The sequence below is a fragment of the Heterocephalus glaber genome, unplaced genomic scaffold, assembly GCF_053883595.1.
Source record: "Heterocephalus glaber isolate CG9 unplaced genomic scaffold, H.glaber_assembly_v1.0 deba00000331, whole genome shotgun sequence".
In the NCBI taxonomy this organism is placed as follows: Eukaryota; Metazoa; Chordata; class Mammalia; order Rodentia; family Bathyergidae; genus Heterocephalus; species Heterocephalus glaber.
The window spans coordinates 24773168-24791685 of NW_028258142.1; the positions used below are offsets into that span (position 1 = coordinate 24773168).

The 18518-nt window shown below is 36.6% G+C and overlaps 1 protein-coding gene across 3 annotated transcripts in view; it reads right to left on the reverse strand.

The window, feature by feature from the left end:
- Positions 1 to 18518, reverse strand: part of Wdr7 (WD repeat domain 7) — a 391751-nt gene that overhangs the window by 53280 nt on the left and 319953 nt on the right. For all 3 annotated transcript variants that reach the window (XM_013077256.3, XM_004858390.4, XM_004858389.4), the window contains one exon: positions 7659 to 7758. In XM_013077256.3, the coding sequence (XP_012932710.1) occupies positions 7659 to 7758 (100 nt within the window). The remainder of the gene's footprint in view (positions 1 to 7658; positions 7759 to 18518) is intronic.

Below are 18518 nucleotides of genomic sequence, written 5' to 3' on the forward strand. Positions count from 1 at the left end.
GGTAGGAAGAAAGCTTTAAAAAAGACATATATGTACACATAAAATTAGGTATAAATGCTACAGCTGTAAAAGATTGGGCAAAGCATAGAAGTCTAGGATTATATTCTGAGATTGCTTTGTAAGAATCTCTAATTTCTCAATCAACTTAAAGAAACAGAAATTGGTATGTTTTAGCAAGAAAGGACAAAATCAATGAACCAATATGGGAAGAAAAAAATTCTTGGTCCCATATGAGAAGGGATGGAACATAAAATTATCTTTACAGGACGTAAAATGAAATGAGCAACATCTGAGCAACACTTTTTAATAACTGAGCAACTTCTGGGGCTGACTTTATTGGATCAGGGCTTTTAGGTGTCTGTGTATGCTCCTTTCCCCTACTACACTTGAGGTTCATCAGAAACTCTATTGAGACAAGTCTTACCAAATCTTGATGAGAACCTTTAAATCACCATCCACATCTCTTTACAGCCTACAATGAACTAGACTCTTGTCCTCACTGCACATGTTTTAGTGTATTCAGGAGTCATATGTATTAAGTGACCACTATGCCAGGACTTGTTTAAATACTTTACATATTACAAGTGGACATAAAGAATACAAGGCAGTGATTGAAGCATGAATTCAACGTACAGGCTTTGCATTCACAGATTCAACCAACGGCAGAATTAAAATGCTGTAAAAAATTGGATCTGTGTTGAACATGTACACACTTTTTTCCTTGTTATTTTTTTCTTGATAATATTGTATAACTATTTATATAGCATTTACATTGTATTAAGTGTTATGAGTAATCTAAAGATGACTTGAACTTCGTGGAAGGATGTGTGTAGGTTATGTGCACGTATCATGCCATTTTACATAGTGGACCTGAACATCTGTGATTTTCGAATCTGTGGACAGTCCTGGGATCATCCGTCATGGGAACGATGACACCCTTACTTAACATTTCCAAATTTTGTGGACCATGTGTATATAGAAAATACTCATATGCACACACACATATACATTTATGCTTCCTTTTTTTAATGCTCTGGGTGGGAGAAGAGGATGACAGAAATGGAATGGCGCTGAGAAATATAATGAAATGATGTGAATTTTAAGAATCACAAGAAATTTTAGCCTGCTTGATCCTTTTGTAAACATGTTAAAATGTCTGCTATAATTTCTGGGTTTGTAAGTAGGAGAATGGTTTGTCTTATACATTTCCAATTATAGATCTTATTAAGGATTTCATTTTCTTTCTTGATGCAACACTGAATACTGATGTTCAAAGCATAAACATTGATATGAGAAGTATTGAGTGAGCATTGGGGTAAATAAAACAAAAGAAAAATCCTTTTCTATGCAGTTAAGAATATTCTTTCAAAATTTTTAAACTTTCAGAATAAATGATAGTCTAATTTCAAGCACTGTTTCAGATATCTGCTTCTTTTCCTAGAGGTTCTTCTCTAAAAGAATTTAAATTTCACTTTTAAAACAGGAAGCTTGTTGGGCAATTCTTCAACAATGTCAGAGAGCCATTGTCTTCTCCAACCATTCATCTTATTGTCACCCCTAATGCTATATTTCTGGTTGTTGCTCCAGAATGTCATAGGAAGTACTTGCCATAAAACCAGCTGCTGAAAAGAGCAAGAAGAAAATACCTAAAATGTCACTGTCTGACTAAGTACTGTAGTCAATTCTCACTGCAATTTTTGCAATCACCACATAAGTGCCCTTGATGTATAAGCGTTATAGACTTCTGCTCAGTGAAAACTCTGCCTGAAGCTTAAAACTTGGCCTTAAAGAAACATCAATCTTACTGTCCACAAGATCCCTAAGGTCCATCGTTTCTCCTAACTAGAAGTAAAATCTGTTATTTTTAGAGAGAGAAACACAGTTTTTCAAACTTCTATTAATATAGGTGTGTTTGCTGACATTTCTGTTTAGACTTGAATATTGGCTTTCTTTTGGTATCCAGCACCTTAGAGTGCTCTCCAGGATTAAGCGTATTACAGAAAACTACACTGGTTTATTTTCACATAACACTTTAAATCCCATACTGAAAACACTTTCATATTTTGCCAAGTCCCTCTTTTCCTAAAAAGAATATTTTAGTTAGCAGAAAATGTCAGCATTCAGTTATTCCTTTAACATTTTGCTAAATTTGTATAATTTATTTACAAAGCTATATTACTGATTTAGCATTTAATAAATCACAAATAAGAAATACCCATACTTACGGATTGGAATAACTTTTTCACACAAAGTCTGTATAATTCCCAGTATAATGCTGCTTGAAAACTCCTATATTATGAGCCATTCCCATGAATGTGGGAAAATATTTCTGAAGTTTCTGATAAGCACACTTCCCCTATGCCTCCTGGTCTTCTAGGCTGTGCATATGTGGCGTCTTCTGCCTGGAATAATACCTTTGCCTTTTCCCTACTTTGCCTGATTCCTCATTATTACCAGCTCTGTCCCCAGACAACTACACGAATCTGTGGGAGAGTCCCTCCTGGGCTTCCCCTGAACAGTGAAGCTGCCCTCCTTGAAACTGTTCACTCTACTTCACTTAGGGGTGTGTGTCGGTCTTCCATACCAGGAAATGCTCCCTGAGGGTCATACTCATTTATTTTGTAATCCCTTGCATATAATATAGTTCATATTTATTTTGTGATTGTTTGCATATATTAGGGTGTCTGGCACAAAGAGGAGCCATCCTAAGTTTTTATTTATAAACAAAATGAATGAGAAATCATGAATAGATTAAAAAACAGTCTGTATTCCTTTTACTATGTCACATTTTTCATTTTTTTAAAACTCCAAACTCAGGTATTTTAAATTTAATCAATGTGTTTTATTGTGCATCTACTTTCATAAGGAACTTAAGCTTTTTAATAATAAAATTCTTCTAATAATTTTAGATTTAGAGAAGAAATCTTTCAGAGACATGTTCTTGCTCTCAATATCATTGTTTCTTTTTTTTTCCTGGTAGTGCTTCACCAAACATGGTAAGAAAGTATCTACATTTACCAAAGTGGATCAGGCACCTTTGAGTTATCATTATACTGTAGTACAAACTTTGTAAGTGCAAACTAGCTAAGAGATTAGGAAAATGTTGCACTGGACCTGTTCAAAAAGGATTGGAAATCAGTGAGACAGGATGTTAGGTCTGCCAAACCAAAGGCAAATATTGCTAACGGGCAGATTTTCATTCTTGATTTAACCAAACACCAAACTATAGAGCTCTCTAAGGGAATCATGGGCTCTAATTTGCCAGCTTAGTAAGAGCACTGCCTGTCAACAAAAGTTAAACACAGGGAGTTAGATTTTTTTTTTAAACTAAGTGAAATTCAAGTCAGGTAGTATATTCCTAAATTGCTTAGCACGTGCCAAGTTAAAACTGAAGTCAGCAGCACAGAAGGATTTGAAATGTTGAATGCATCCAGTCTCTGATCTCCGCAATCAGCAGAGACCTGGCCTAACACCACAGGCAAGACTGCCTGAGGAAGGAAGTACGCACATGGCCTCAGGCAGCTGCCCTTCAACTTTCTACCAAAGTGCTCCGGATTGACAAGAATGAGCTCTTAGCCCTAGGGTCCACAAACACCTCAAGTTTGTCTTTAAAATTCCCTAAAACTAATGTAATTTAATTGTAATGAAATGTATTTCAAAGTTTATTTTAATATAGTAATAGTCAACATTTACTGAATCCTAATCACAGCAGCCATTGTGCTCAGAATTTTACACAAATTATCTAATTTACTTCTGGCCCAGACTTAGGTGAGGCTGCATTGAGTCCTCTGCTTGACCAGGCCTGACCATGGGTTTCCTTCTCTGACCTTGTTGCATTCAGTCTGAGCAGGCATCCTGCTAAGTCAGTTTAGAGACAATCCCCTACCCTTTGTATCTGACCACCCTGGTCTGCCTTCAGCAACAAATGTGTTTTACCAGAAACTCCTCACTCCTGATGCTTCCTCAGTAATTTTTCTGTGTACTGACCCTACCCTGGTCCACAGTTATAAATCCCCACTTGATCTTGTGGAAGTCAGAGTTGATTCCAATCTTTCTTCCCCTTTGTAAGATCCTATTGCACTGGACCCTATACCTATCACCATGGTCCCCCTTGAATAAAGTCTGCCTTACCATCTTCAACAAGTATTTGGGTAAATTTTTCTTTAATATTTCACTATAATAGGTGCTATTTCTGTTACTGTTTTACAGGTGAAGAAATTTCGGCTCAGAGAAGTCAGGAAACTTTCCCAAGGTTATAAATCTGTTAAGTGGTGGGATGGGATTCAAGGCTGCACCCCTTTGTAATTATTCTTAAACATTATATATATTATAATATTTAATTGCCTTTAAACTAGTTATCCTCAGTTATCTTAGTCTGGGGTGAGTAAACTTTTATTGTAAAGGGATACAGTAAATCTTTTAGGCTTGCAGGTAACAAATGGTGATCCACTGCTACATACAAACTACTCAATTCTTCCACTAAAGTAGATAATACGTAATTGAATGAGCATGGCTGTGGTCTAATAAAACTTTATATATTAAAATAAGAAGCAGGCCAGATTTGGTCCATAGTTTGTCAACCATTTATGTAAGTAAAAATTCATGTTTCAGATATGCCATATTGAGTCTATGGCTTTACATTATCTCCTATCTAGTTAGGGAACAATGGGTCCAAAGAAAACCTTTTTTTTCTTTTTTTTTTTTTTTTAACATAGAAGCCAACGCCAAAGGGTAAGAGAAAGGAATTTAATTTTTTCTTTTATTCTTTACCATTCAATCTAGCAACAACAGGGGTCATATCTGCATACCTGACCTTTCAGTCCCTACACTATGGCTTCTTTTGCTCTATGGGTCATGGATTGTCCACACTTTGGGCTCCACTCAGCCTCTGGCATCCTTTACCATTAAGTTGTGAACTCCTTCTCTTCCTGAATCTAGGTGGTTATGCCTTGCTTTTCCACCCAGCTGGGATCCTCTTATAGCTATATATTTTCTAATTATCCATTGTTGGTTTATTTTGTATGTGTGTGACATATTTTTATCATCTTTGCTCAAGCTAGAAAAAATTTTCCATTCTCTGCAACTGGTTCCAAGAGATTCCTCAAGAAATGCTTCATTGTATTCTAGTTCAAAATGATCCTTTGATTTACCCTCTAAAACATCATTTCTAAATATGATATGTATACTTATATTCTCTGAGCTATTGTTGGCTCATTTATTTCAAATATTGTAATAGTAATAAAATAGTTAAGAGTCTCTCTTAAGAGTTCATTGTTACTAGATATAAATAGTAACCACAAAGAGTAGTTTAGATTTAGACGTTTAGCTTTGTTTTCATGTTCTGAATGAGGAAAGCAAAGTGTTAAGTTTCTCTTTCACATACAACTGGAAGGTGAAGTCTATTTACCTCTACAACACTAATGACAATTCTGTGTACCAAAGTTAAGAAGATGAGGTAGACAAAAATCTCAGGGACACCATATATCTGAATATACTAAAATGGTGTATAGAAAATAAAATGGAATATGAATAGCATTACAAATTCCTTTTAAGAATGATTGCCTTTGATAAGTATAGCTCAAGCACCTGTATTGAAAAAAACAGGTATTTAAGTTATTATTATTGCTTGTTTCCAAGATCATCACCAAGACCATTTAGTAGAAGGAAAAAACGAAAGCACTGTGTACTTAAGTACAGTTTGGTGCTTTCTCATGAGTGTGTAACTCCTGTTCTCTCACTCTTCTTTAGATGGGCTCCCTGAGCTCAAGGTGGCTTACTTCCCTGATGATGGCAACTGTGTCTTACCTGTTAACCGAGTCTTCTCTAGATTTTCTGATTTTGTCACTTTGTTTTTGAAGAAGTTTGACAAAGTCTCTTTACCTTGTAGATACTTGTGACTCATTTCTCTCAAGTCTGCCAGCAGTAATGCATTCCAATTTTTAAAAGTCTTAAAAAATTGTGTGGTTGTTACCAGTGGGGAGAGTAGGGGAAGGGGGAGATGGGGAAAGGTTGATCAACGGATTCTAGGCTTCAGTTAGATAGAAGTAAGAAGCTCTAAAAAATTTTTTTAAAAGAAGTAAGAAGCTCTGCTTCTACACAGTGACTAAGAATAAGATGATTAAAGCTCTGATAATAACACTTGCTATACATTTCAAAAAGCTAGAAGGATTTCGAATATTTTCTTCACGAAGAAACAATCAATGTTTGAAGAGATACATATGTTTAACCTGATTTAAATCCAACACAATGACACATGTATTGAAATATCACATGGCATACATCAATACCTGTATAAAAATAACAACTTCTGTATTCTTATGCATCAGTTAAAAATAAATTTATTTTAAATTTATCAAAAAGGGAAAAACTGTCTTAAGAGATTCTAAAACTGCTAGCTGAAGAATCTGTATCTCTTCTGAAAGAGTATTATAATAACATGTAACTGAATCTTTAAACAAGCACTCAGAGTGGTTTCACTGTTGTCAGCGAGAATCCAAATTAAAGAATATGGTCACCCGTGGTGGTGGTGGGAGTTGGGTGGAGAGAGTTATCACACACACATGGACAGAATCCCACAGATATACAATTGACATTCACACTGGAGTGACTCCAAAGCACACACAAATATATGTTTAACATTTAAGCCATATCCCCTAAATTTGTCCGATCCCTAAAAATTTTACCCCCAACACTTCTTACCGTGTTTTAGAACCATGTTGTAGAAACCTCTCAGGAAAGTTTTTGGAGGATTACTTAATAATTTATTAAATTTAAGACACATAAAAAATTTTAACCACATCCTTATTAATTTTTTCATAATCCTTCTGCAAATTGCTAATACTAAAACATTGCTGAATATATCACCATTAGTAACATTAAAATGAAATGTAAGAAGCTATGACTTGACACTATATCATGAATATTATGATTTTACCATAATCATGGTAGAGCATAGCCCTGGTTTTGTTATTCGCTAACAGTGTAACTCTGGGATAAGGCTCTGATTAAGGCTCTGAGCTATAATTCCTTTGCATCTAAAGTTGGACTAGACTTGCCCTGTCTACTCAACAAGTATATTTTGAGAATTAGGTGATCAAGATAAAAATCAAGATGAATTTTTTTAAATGGTAAGGAGTTAGAAAAGTATAAAAAGTAATATATTACCTGAAGGAATATCAAATTATTTTTTAATAGAGCTGTATTCAATGTTATTGTGGCTTCTTTTTTTTTAAAATGAATTCTATTACAATTAAAAACCAGTTACCATCTAAATTACTTTACATAGACAGAAAATTAATTTTTGTTCCACCATTACATCAGAACAATGCATCCCCAAACTTTTTTCAGAAAACACACAGCAAAAATAAGAAAAGCAGAAAACTTTGTTTAAAACAGTAAGAGATACATTGCAGAGTCATTTGAGAGTGATGCCAGCTCACTCTGGGCACTGTTGAGAACCTGTCTGATAGCCCTTCAGTCCCACTGAATAAAGACAGTGGGGCTCTCTATTCTTTGAGTACTTCATTAAACTATTGATCCCTTTAGCATTATCCATAATGTTCCAGCTGCTCAGCACGTCAACTGGTGAAGTGCTAGTCTCCCTTTCCTTTCAATAACTTCCACACTTTATGGAGAGGAAGGCACAATGATTTACTTACCTGACATTTTCCAGTCCGGATGTCGTACAGGGCCACTGAACCATGGCGTGCTCCAACTGCTATTCTGTGACTACGCTCGTAATAGCTGACCATGTAGAACCTGAATTGAACATTTCACAACAAAAACAAAAACAAAAATCCAGGTGAGATGACCTGCACATGGAATTGGATGGGAACACACCCCAGAGATGAAAGCCGGTTCTGATGTGTATTTCTAAATAAATATAATATACAAAGACTTCAAAACTGTTTCATTTCAGTATTTTAAAAAATCAACTGAAGAGAAATTGAAATAAAAAATTATTAGATATGTTGATAATTACGTTCAGTAGAAAACAATTCATAGCGCACCACCACTCCCATCGCATAGGAAGGGGCTTCCGGGACGCTGCACCACCACTCCAAACACAGAGGAAGGTGGTTCCAGGCTGCTGTACCACCGCTCCCAAAGAAGAGGAAGGGGCTTCTAGGCTGCCATACAACTGCTCCCAGCTCAGAGGAAGAGGGTTCTGGGCCACCATACAACCGCTCCCAGCACAGAGGAGGTGAGCCGCACAGGAAACAACAGCACACACACCTCCTGCCTTCCCCACACCCAGTCGAAATGAGAAGACACATAAACAAGTCTCAAAACCAGACTTCCAGATCACCTACAGGAACCTCAAAGGGAAATGACATGGAACACTCTGATACTCAAACACCTGGACTCCCTGAACTGCCAACAAAAGAGGATCTGGAAAAAATGAAATCAGAAATAATTTCTCAGATAACAGCAGAGATTGTGCCCATAGTGCAAGACATGACTGATACATCTAGAGAGCAGCTGAGGAAGATGATGGAATCCCAACACAGGAAACAAATGGAATCCACAAAACAGATACAAACAGATGTCCAAGAGATTAAAAACTCCACTGAAAGTCTACAGAGCAGAATGAGCAAATGTGAGGACAGAATTTGAGATATAGAAGATAAGATTGCAATTAGTGACCAGGAAAAGAAAAATTGCTTCAAAATTCTAAGGGACCACAAGAAATCAATCGAGCGGCTGCTACACGATGCAAACAAGAATAACATAAGAGTGATTGGAGTCAATGAAGAAACAGGAGAGAGTGCAGACAACATAAAAAAACTGTTCACAAAAGTAATGGCAGAAAACTTCCCAAGCAGGGGAAAAGAATTTGACCTACAGAGAAGTGAGGCATATAGGACTCCAAATAGCCTTGATCAAAAAAAATCTACACATAGGCATATAATTGTTAAGATTCCAGAAACACAAAAGAAGAACAAAGTTCTCCAAGCAGTCAGAGAAACAAATCACATACAAAGGAAAGCCCATCAGAATCCCAGCAGACTTCTCAACACAAACACTCAAGGCAAGAAGAGCTTGGAGTGACATGTTTCAAGCACTAAAGGAAAACAACCTCCAATCCAGATGGATGTACCCTGCAAAACTATCTTTCAAAATGGTTGGAGAAATAAGATACTTTCATAACAAAGAGCACCTTAGGAACTTCACGAATACCAAACCAGCACTCCAAAAAATTTTAGACAATACCCTAGAAAAGACAATGAGGATCACAACCCCAGGGAGCAAAGCAGAATGAATCCATCTGGCATGACAAGAAATTAAATGTAAAGGGGGAGAACTCAACAAAAAGAAAAAGTCATGACAAGGATAAGTCAATACATATCAGTTAAAACCATCAATGTTAATGGTCTCAATTCACCAATCAAAAGAAATAGACTGGCAGAATGGGTCAAGAAAATCCAACAATATGCTACATACAAGAAACACACTTAATTCAAAATGAAACTCATAGACTGAAAGTTAAAGGGTGGAAAACAATACTCCATGTGATGGGAACCCAGAAAAAAACAGGAGTAGTTATCCTCTTTGCAGATCAAGTAGATTTCAAACCAACACTGATTAAGAGAGACAAGGAAGGACACTACATCCTTGTAATGAAAACAATCCAAGAGGAAGAGATGACAATCATAAATATCTATGCACTGAACACTAGTGTGCCCAACTATATAAAACAAATACTAACGGACATGAGAAGTCATATATGCACTAATACAATAATAGTGGGAGACCTCAATATCCCACTGTCACAAATAGACAGATCAACTAGACAAAAAATAAATAATGAAATGCTAGAACTAAATCTAACTCTTGAACAAATGAACTTAACAGATGTTTACAGAGTCTTCCACCCCACAAAATCAGAATACACATTCTTCTCAGCTGCATATGGGTCATTCTCCAAAATAGACCACATACTCCCACATAGAACATGTTTAAGTAAGTGCAAAGGAATTGAAGTTATCCCCTGTACATTATTCTAAAGATTTGTCAAATATTGATATCACCAAGGGTGGGGATTTAGCTCAGTGATTCTGCCACCTGCATCCCAAGTGCAAGATCCAGAGTTCGATCCCCGGTACCAAAAATAAAAAATAAAAATTGTTTTTTGCAGGGGATTTGGCTCAGTGGTTCTGTAGCCTACCTCACAAGCACAAAGTCCTGAGTTCAATCCCCAGTACCAAAATATATATATATTGGTATCACCACACATAAATTTCAATAAATATGGTATTATCACACAAAGCATGATAAAACACTAAATAGGTTATTGGGGAGAGTGATACAATCCATTTCTCCCAAGCCACATTTGGGACTTCAAATATTTGGAAGCAATGAGGTGTACTCATACCCGAGAAGGGGTGTCTTGTGATGTGGAATACAAATGTGAGTTGAACCCATTCTGGCATAGCAGTTTACTTTACAGCAAATCACTCTGGGAATTTTCCAAGTACCTAATATCCTAGACTCCTAATACCTGTCTCTATTTTCAGTTCCCTTTGAATGGTCAGACTTTTGATCACTAAGAGAAAATGTGTCAAATTCTAAAAGTCAATTTAGAAAAGATAGAAAAAGGAAAATATGCAACTTGAGCGATAACACAATTTGGGAGAAAGGAACCTATAAAATTGCTTTTGCTCTGACTTTGGTAATCTGCAATGATTTGAAGGTGTTAAGTTAGTACTGTATATCATATCCTTGAGCATGAATATGCAGCAAGAAACATTCTTTGATAAATTCAAAAATAACCCCAGCTTAATATGAAGCTACTTGGGGAGTATAAAATGTAATATAATTTTATCATGTAATATAACTATCTTCCCCCTCAAATACATTTACAATTCACTAACTATAATGAATACTAGCTGCAGTTAACATTTACTGAGTACTATGTATGTATCAGGAACAGTTGTTACTTTTGTACATGTATTTTTGTAAGTGAGGTATCATGAGCAATTCTTATTCTAGTTTTTTAGCCATGACTCAAAATGCTTCACAAACATTTTATTTTCTTCAAAAAGCATTAAGGTAAAATGCACTTGCAAAAATACGATAACCACAAAAACACATATACAGAAAAATTTTTAATTCATATATAGTTTTAATCTATATATTGATTTAAAGTAAATCTTCTGAATGTTTTTACCATAAAGAAATGATCAGAGCTGGGGATGTAGCTCAGTGGTAGATTATGCTTAGCATATACAAGGCTCTAGGATCAAGCCCACTAATACACACACACACACACACACACACACACACACACACACACAGTCAATGTTCAAGGGGATAGATATGTTTTACCCGACTTAAACATCACAAAAATATATCTATTGAAATATCACATGGTACTCCATTAACATAGTAACATTTGAATATTTTTATGTATCAGTTAAAATAGATTATTAAAAAGTATCAATAAAACACAATGAGATATCCCCTACCTCAGTTAGAATGGCTATGTCAAAAAGACTGAAAAAACAAAGCAGTATTGCTTTTTTTTTTTTTTTTGAGAATGTGGGGAAAAGGGACTTTTATTTTATTTTTTTTTGTGTGTGCATTAAATTCTTTTATTAGTACATTGTAGGTATACAACACAATTACATTTCTCATTGGGAATTGTACCTTTATATAATGCATCTTGGTTCTTATTTTTTCCCCATTCCTAGCCCTCCCTTCATGCCCTCCACCCTTCTCTATTTACAAAGACTTTATTTCCATTTTTTCCATTTCTCATCATTTTTCCTTTCCCTTCTTTCCTTTCCCCTGCCCCTCCCACTACCCCTACCCCTTTGGAACTTTTATTCCTATTTTACATGTTCGATTATTCATGCTAATAATTGGTACATTTTAGGTACACAATATAATGACATTCATCATTGGAAATTTGCACCTTTACATACTCTCTCTTGGTTCTTGTTTTTCACCCTTGCCCAGCCCTCCCTTTAACACCTCCAGCCCTCCCAATTTACAAAAATTTTGTTCCTATTTTTCCATTTTCTCATATTAATTCCATTCCCTTCTATCCTTTCCCCTAGCCCTCCCACTTCTTTCCCCTTTGCCCCTTTTCTTCCTATTTCACAATACCTATTATACATTTCGTCCTTATTTACACGTTCAGTTTCTCACACCAGAAAAACTTTTCGGTATTTACACATGTGTGTCCTATTTATTTCACTTAAGAGTATTGCTTCAATGTGCATCCACTTAGCTATAAATGTCTCTAATTTCTCATTTTTTATGGCTGAGTAGTACTCCATTTTATTAAAAAAAATACATTTTCTTTATCCAGTCTCCAGTTGATGGGCATTTGGGCTGTTTCCAAGTTTTAGCTATTACAAACTGCGCTGCTATGAACATGGGCACACATATATCACTGTGGTATGATTCTTTTAATTCTTTGGGGAAGATCCCTAGCAGTGGAATAGTGGGGTCAAATGGGATTTCCAGTCCTAGTTCTTTGAGGTATCTCCATACTGATTTCCACAGTGGTTGCACCAGTCTACACTCCCACCAGCAGTGGAGCAGGGTTCCTCTTTCCCCACAGCCCCACCAGCATTGGTTATTGGTGGATTTCATGCTAGCAGCCATTCTTTCTGGAGTGAAGTGGAATCTCAGTGTTGTTTTCATTTGCATCTCTCGAATGACCAGTGATGTTGAACCTTTTTTCATGTATTTATTTGCTATTCCTTACTTCTTTGTCTGAGAAATGTCTGTTCATTTCAGATGCCCATTTTTGGATTGGGTCTTTAAATTTGGGAGGTCTGATCTTTTTAAGTTCTTTATAGATTCAAGATAGTAGACCTTTGTCTGAGGAAGAGAAGGTGAAGATTTTTTCCCACATTGTGGGTTGTCTCTTCACACTGCTGGTGGTTTCTCTTGCTGTGCAGAAGCCTTTTAATAAGAAGAGATCCCATTTGTTGATTGTTTGTGCTAGTTCACGGGCAACTGAGGTTTTGTTCATAAAATCTTTTCCTACACCGATGTCTTCAAGGGTTCTACCTAACCTCTGTTCCAACTGGTTCAGAGTTTCTATTTTAATATTTAGATCTTTAATCCATTTTGATTTTAGTTGAGTGCATGGTGAGAGATATAGGTCTAGTTTTAATCTTTGGCAAGTTGAAGCCCAATTTTTCCAGCACCATTTATTAAAGAGGCTATCTTTCCTCCAGTGAGGATGTTTGGCTCCTTTATCGAAGATGAGATGGCTGAGTGTGTCTGGTATTGTTTCTGCATCTCCTAATCTGTTCCACTGGTCCTCAGGTCTGTTTCTTTGCCAGTACCATGCTGTTTTTATCACAGTATCTTTATAGTATAGTTCCAAGTTGGGGATTGTGATACCCCCTGCCATGTCTCTGTTACCTAGAATTGCTTTTGCTATTCTGGGTCTCTTCTTGTTCCAAATGAATTTTTGGATTGTTTTCTCAAGGTCTATGAAGTATGCTGGTGGGATCTCAATTGGAATTGCATTAAATCTATATAACAGTTTTGGAAGTATGGCCATTTTCACTCTATTAATCCTTCCTACCCAGGAGCAGGGGATGTCTGTCCATTTTCTGATATCATCTTTAATCTCTCTTTTCAGAGTGCCATAGTTTTCAGAGAAGAGGTCTTTGATTTCTTCCATTAGGATGATTCCTAGGTATTTCAGTTTTTTGGATGCTATTATGAAAGGAATTATTTGCCCTATTTCTCTCTCAGTGAGTCTGTCATTGGTGTAGAGGAAAGCTATTGATTTTTGTGTGTTGACCTTGTAACCAGCTACTTGACTGAATTTGGTTATTAAGTCTAGAAGACTTTTGGTGGAGTTCTCGGCATCTTCTCTATAGAGTATCATGTCATCTGCAAATAATGACAATTTGACTGCTTCATTTCCTATCTTTATTCCTTTTATTTCTTTCTCTTGTCTAATTGCTGTGGCTAATGTTTCCAGAACTATATTGAACAACAGTGGTGATAGTGGACATCCTTGTCTTGTTCCTGATTTTAGTGTGAAGGATTTCAGTTTTGGACCATTTAGTATGATATTGGCTGTTGGGTTTTCATAGATGGCTTCTATCAGTTTGAGGTAGAGACCATCTATTCCAATTTTTTGTAAGGTTTTTATCATAAATGCATGTTGGATTTTGTCAAATGCTTTTTCTGCATCTATGCAGATAATCATATGGTTTTTGTCCTTGGCTCTATTGATATAGTGTATTACATTAATTGATTTTCATATATTGAACCATCCCTGCATCCCTGGGATGAATCCCACTTGATCAGGGTGTATGATCTTCTTGATGATCTTCTGCATTCTGTTTGCCATTATCTTATTAAGGATCTTTGCATCTATGTTCATTAGCAAGATTGGCCTATAGTTCTCTTTTTCAGTTGGGTCTTTCTCTGCTTTGGGGATCAAGGTGATGCTTGCTTCCAGGAATGAATTTGGGACTGTTGCTTCCCTTTCAATTTCATTGAAGAGTTTAAAGAGTAGTGGCAGCAGTTCCTCTCTACATGTCTTGTAGAATTCAGCAGTGAAACCATCAGGGCCCAGGCTTTTCTTAGTTGATAAGTTTTTAATTACATTTTCAATTTCATTGGTTGATATTGGGTTGTTCAGAATTTTTAGGTCTTCTTCGTTCAACTTTGGTAATTCATATGTATCTAGGAATCTGTCCATTTCTTCTGTGTTGTCCATCTTATTGGCGTATAGGTTCTGGAAGTAGGTATTGATGATCCTCTGGATTTCTGCTGGGTCTGTTGTCATTTCACCCTTTTCATTCCTAATTGCATGGATTTGGGCCTTTTCTTTCCTTTTTCTGACAAGGTTTACTAAAGGTTTGTCAATTTTGTTGATTCTTTCAAAGAACGAACTCTTGGCTTCATTGATTTTTGTATCATTCTCTTAGTCTCCATTGCATTGATTTCTCCTCTGATCTTTATAATTTCCTCCCTTGTATGAGCTTTGGGGTTGTCCTGCTCTTCTTTTTCTAGAAGCTTGAGGTTCAGCATCAGGTTGTTTAATTGAGGTCGTTCTGTTTTCCTAATATGTGTATTCACTGCTATGAATTTCCCTCATAAGACTGCTTTCATTGTGTCCCATAGATTCCGATATGTTGTATTGTCATTGTCATTTAATTGAAGAAACTGTCTGATTTCTTAATTTCCTCTGTGACCCATTGGTTATTCAGAAGTGTGTTGTTCAATTTCCATGTGTTTATGAAATTTTTTGAGTTTCTTTTGCTATGGATCTCCAATTTCATCGCACTATGGTCTGATAATATACAGGGGATAACTTCAATTCCTTTGCACTTACTTAAACAGGTTGTTTGTGTGAGTATGTGGTCTATCTTGGAGAATGACCCACGTGCAGCTGAGAAGAATGTGTATTCTGATTTTGTGGGGTGGAAAACTCTGTAAACATCTGTTAAGTTCATTTGTTCAAGAGTTCGATTGAGTTCTAGTATTTCACTACTTATTTTTAGTCTAGTCGATCTATTTATTTGTGACAGTGGGGTGTTGAGGTCCCCCACTACAATTGTATTAGTGCATATATGACTTTTCATGTCCATTAGTATTTGTTTTATATAGTTGGGTGCACTAGTGTTTGGTGCATAGATATTTATGACTGTCATCTCTTCCTCTTGGATTCTTCCCTTTACAAGGATGTAGTGTCCTTCTTCGTCTCTCTTAATCAGTGTTGGTTTGAAATCCACTTGATCTGCCAAGAGGATAGCTACTCCTGCTTTTTTTCGAGTTCCTGTCGCATGGAGTATTGTTTTCTACCCTTTAACTTTCAGTCTATGAGTTTCCTTTTGAATGAAGTGTGTTTCTTGTATGCAGCATATTGTTGGATTTTGCTTCTTGACTCATTCTGCCAGTCTATTTCTTTTGATTGGTGAATTGAGACCATTAACATTGATGGTTATAACTGAAACGTATTGACTTGTCATTGCCATGACTCTTTCTTTTTGTTGGGTTCTCCCCCTTTACATTTAATTTCTTGTCATGCCAGATGGGTTCATTCTGCTTTGCTTCCTGGGGTTGTGATCCTCAATGTCTGTTCCTAGGATATTGTGTCAAATTGTTTGGAGTGCTGGTTTGGTATTCACGAAGTTCCTAAGGTGCTCTTTGTCATGAAAGTATCTTATTTCTCCATCAATTTTGAAAGATAGTTTTGCAGGGTACATCAATCTGGGTTGGAGGTTGTTTTCTTTTAGGGCTTGGAATATGTCACTCCAAGCTCTTCTTGCCTTGAGGGTTTGTGTTGAGAAGTCTGCTGGGATTCTGATGGGCTTTCCTTTGTATGTGATTTGTTTCTTTTCTCTGACTGCATGGAGAACTTTGTTCTTCTGTTGTGTTTCTGGAATCTTAACAATTATATGCCTATGTGTAGATTTTTTTTGATCAAGGCTATTTGGAGTCCTATATGGCTCACTTATCTGTATGTCAAGCTCTTTTCCCCTGCTTGGGAAGTTTTCTGCCATTATTTCTGTGAAGAGATTTTTTATGTCATCTGCACTCTCTCCTGTTTCTTCATGGAGCCCAATCAGTCTTATGTTATTCTTTTTTGCATCATCTAGCAGCTACTGGATTGATCTGTCATGTTCCCTTATAATTTTGAAGCAATTTTTCTTTTCCTGGTCACTAATTGCAATCTTATCTTCTATATCTGAAATTCTGTCCTCACGCTGGCTCATTCTGCTGTGTAGACTTTCAGTGGAGTTTTTCACATCCCGGAAATCTATTTGCATCTCTTTTATGGATTCCATTTGTTTCTTATGTTGGGATTCCATCATGTTCCTCAGCTCCTCTCTAGATTTATTAATCATGTCTTGCACTAAGGGCACAATTTCTCCTGTTATCTGAGAAATTATTTCTGATTTCATTTTTTCCAGATCCCCTTTTGTTGCCAGTTCAGTGGGTCCAGGTGGTTGAGTATCAGTGTTCCATCTCATTTCCCTTTGGGGTTGCTGTAGGTGATCTGGAAGTTTGGTTTTGAGACTTATTTATGTGTTTTCTCATTTCGACTGGGGCAGGGGGCTGTTAGCGCCTGCACGGATTGACTCCTCTGAGGTGGATGAGGTGGGACAGGGGCCGGGAGCAGCGGTAGGGATGGTGACCCAAAAGCCGGGAAATCCCTTCCTCTGGACCAGGGGCAGTGGGATGGTTGCTCAGAAGCCCCTCCCTCTGGGCCGGGAGCAGTGGGATGGTGGCCCGGAAGCCCCTTCCTCTGGGCCAGGAGCAGCAGGACAGAAGGTGGCCCAAAAGCCCAAAAAGGGACTTTTATACACTGTTGGTGGGAATATAAATGGATACAGCCATTATAGAGAATAGTCTGGAGGTTCCTCAAAAATGTAAACAAAGTCTTTCTAAGTACGGAAGGGTGGAGGAGTTGAAGGGAGGGCAGGGGAATGAGGGAAAAATAAGAACCAAGATATATCATGTACAGGTACAAATTCCCAATGATGAGAGTCATCATACTGTATATATAAAATGTACCAATAAACTTAATGGATAACAAACAAAAACAAAAAACAAAACTAAAAATAGATCTAAAAACTATCCTGCTTTTGAGTATATATCTAAACTAAATGAAATCTACATACTAAAGAGATACATGCAGATTGATGTTTATTCTTATTGCAGCACTATTCACAATAGCTCAGATACAGAATCAACCTAACTGCCCATCAAAAGATGAAGAATGTGTGTGTGTTTATGTGTGTGTGTAAAGCAATATTATTCAACCATTAAAAAGAATAACATCCTATCATTTGCAACAACAGAACTGAAGGACATGTTAAATGAAGTAAGTCAGAAACAGAAAGATACATACTACATATTCTCTCATATGTGGGGCTAAACATATTGATTTGGATGTAAAATACTGATTACTAGAGGCTAGGAAGGGTGAGGGACAGAGAGAATAGAGGGAGCTTGGATAATGGGTATCAAAATACAGTTAGGTAGAAACACGGGTAAGTTTTTGTGTTCTATGGCACACTGTAGTGACCACAGTGCAGAATAACATATTATGTCTTCTATGAATAACTAGAAGAGAAGCTTAAGGCTCCAAACACAAAGTAATTACCCTAATTTGATCAGTACACATTATGTACATGTACTAAAGTAACATGCTGTACCTCACAAATCTGTACAATGATTACATATTAATCAAGCCTAAAAATGTTTAAGTAGCTACAAATGATAATGAGCCTGGTTTGATCACTAAACATTATTTTATATACTTATGTCAAATTACCACACTATACCCCATAAACATGGACAGTGAACAATTAAAATAATTTTTATTAAAAAAGGGAAAGAGGGCCGGGGACTTAGCTCAGTGGTTCTGTCACCTGCCCCACGAGCGCAAGGACTTGAGTTCGATCCTTGGTACCAGAAACAAAAGAAAACAAAAAAAAGGGAAAGAATCTTTCCCTTCATGCTGCTTCCCTAACTAGAGTAACAACTGTTAAAAATTTAGAGGATTTAAAAAAAAATTAGAA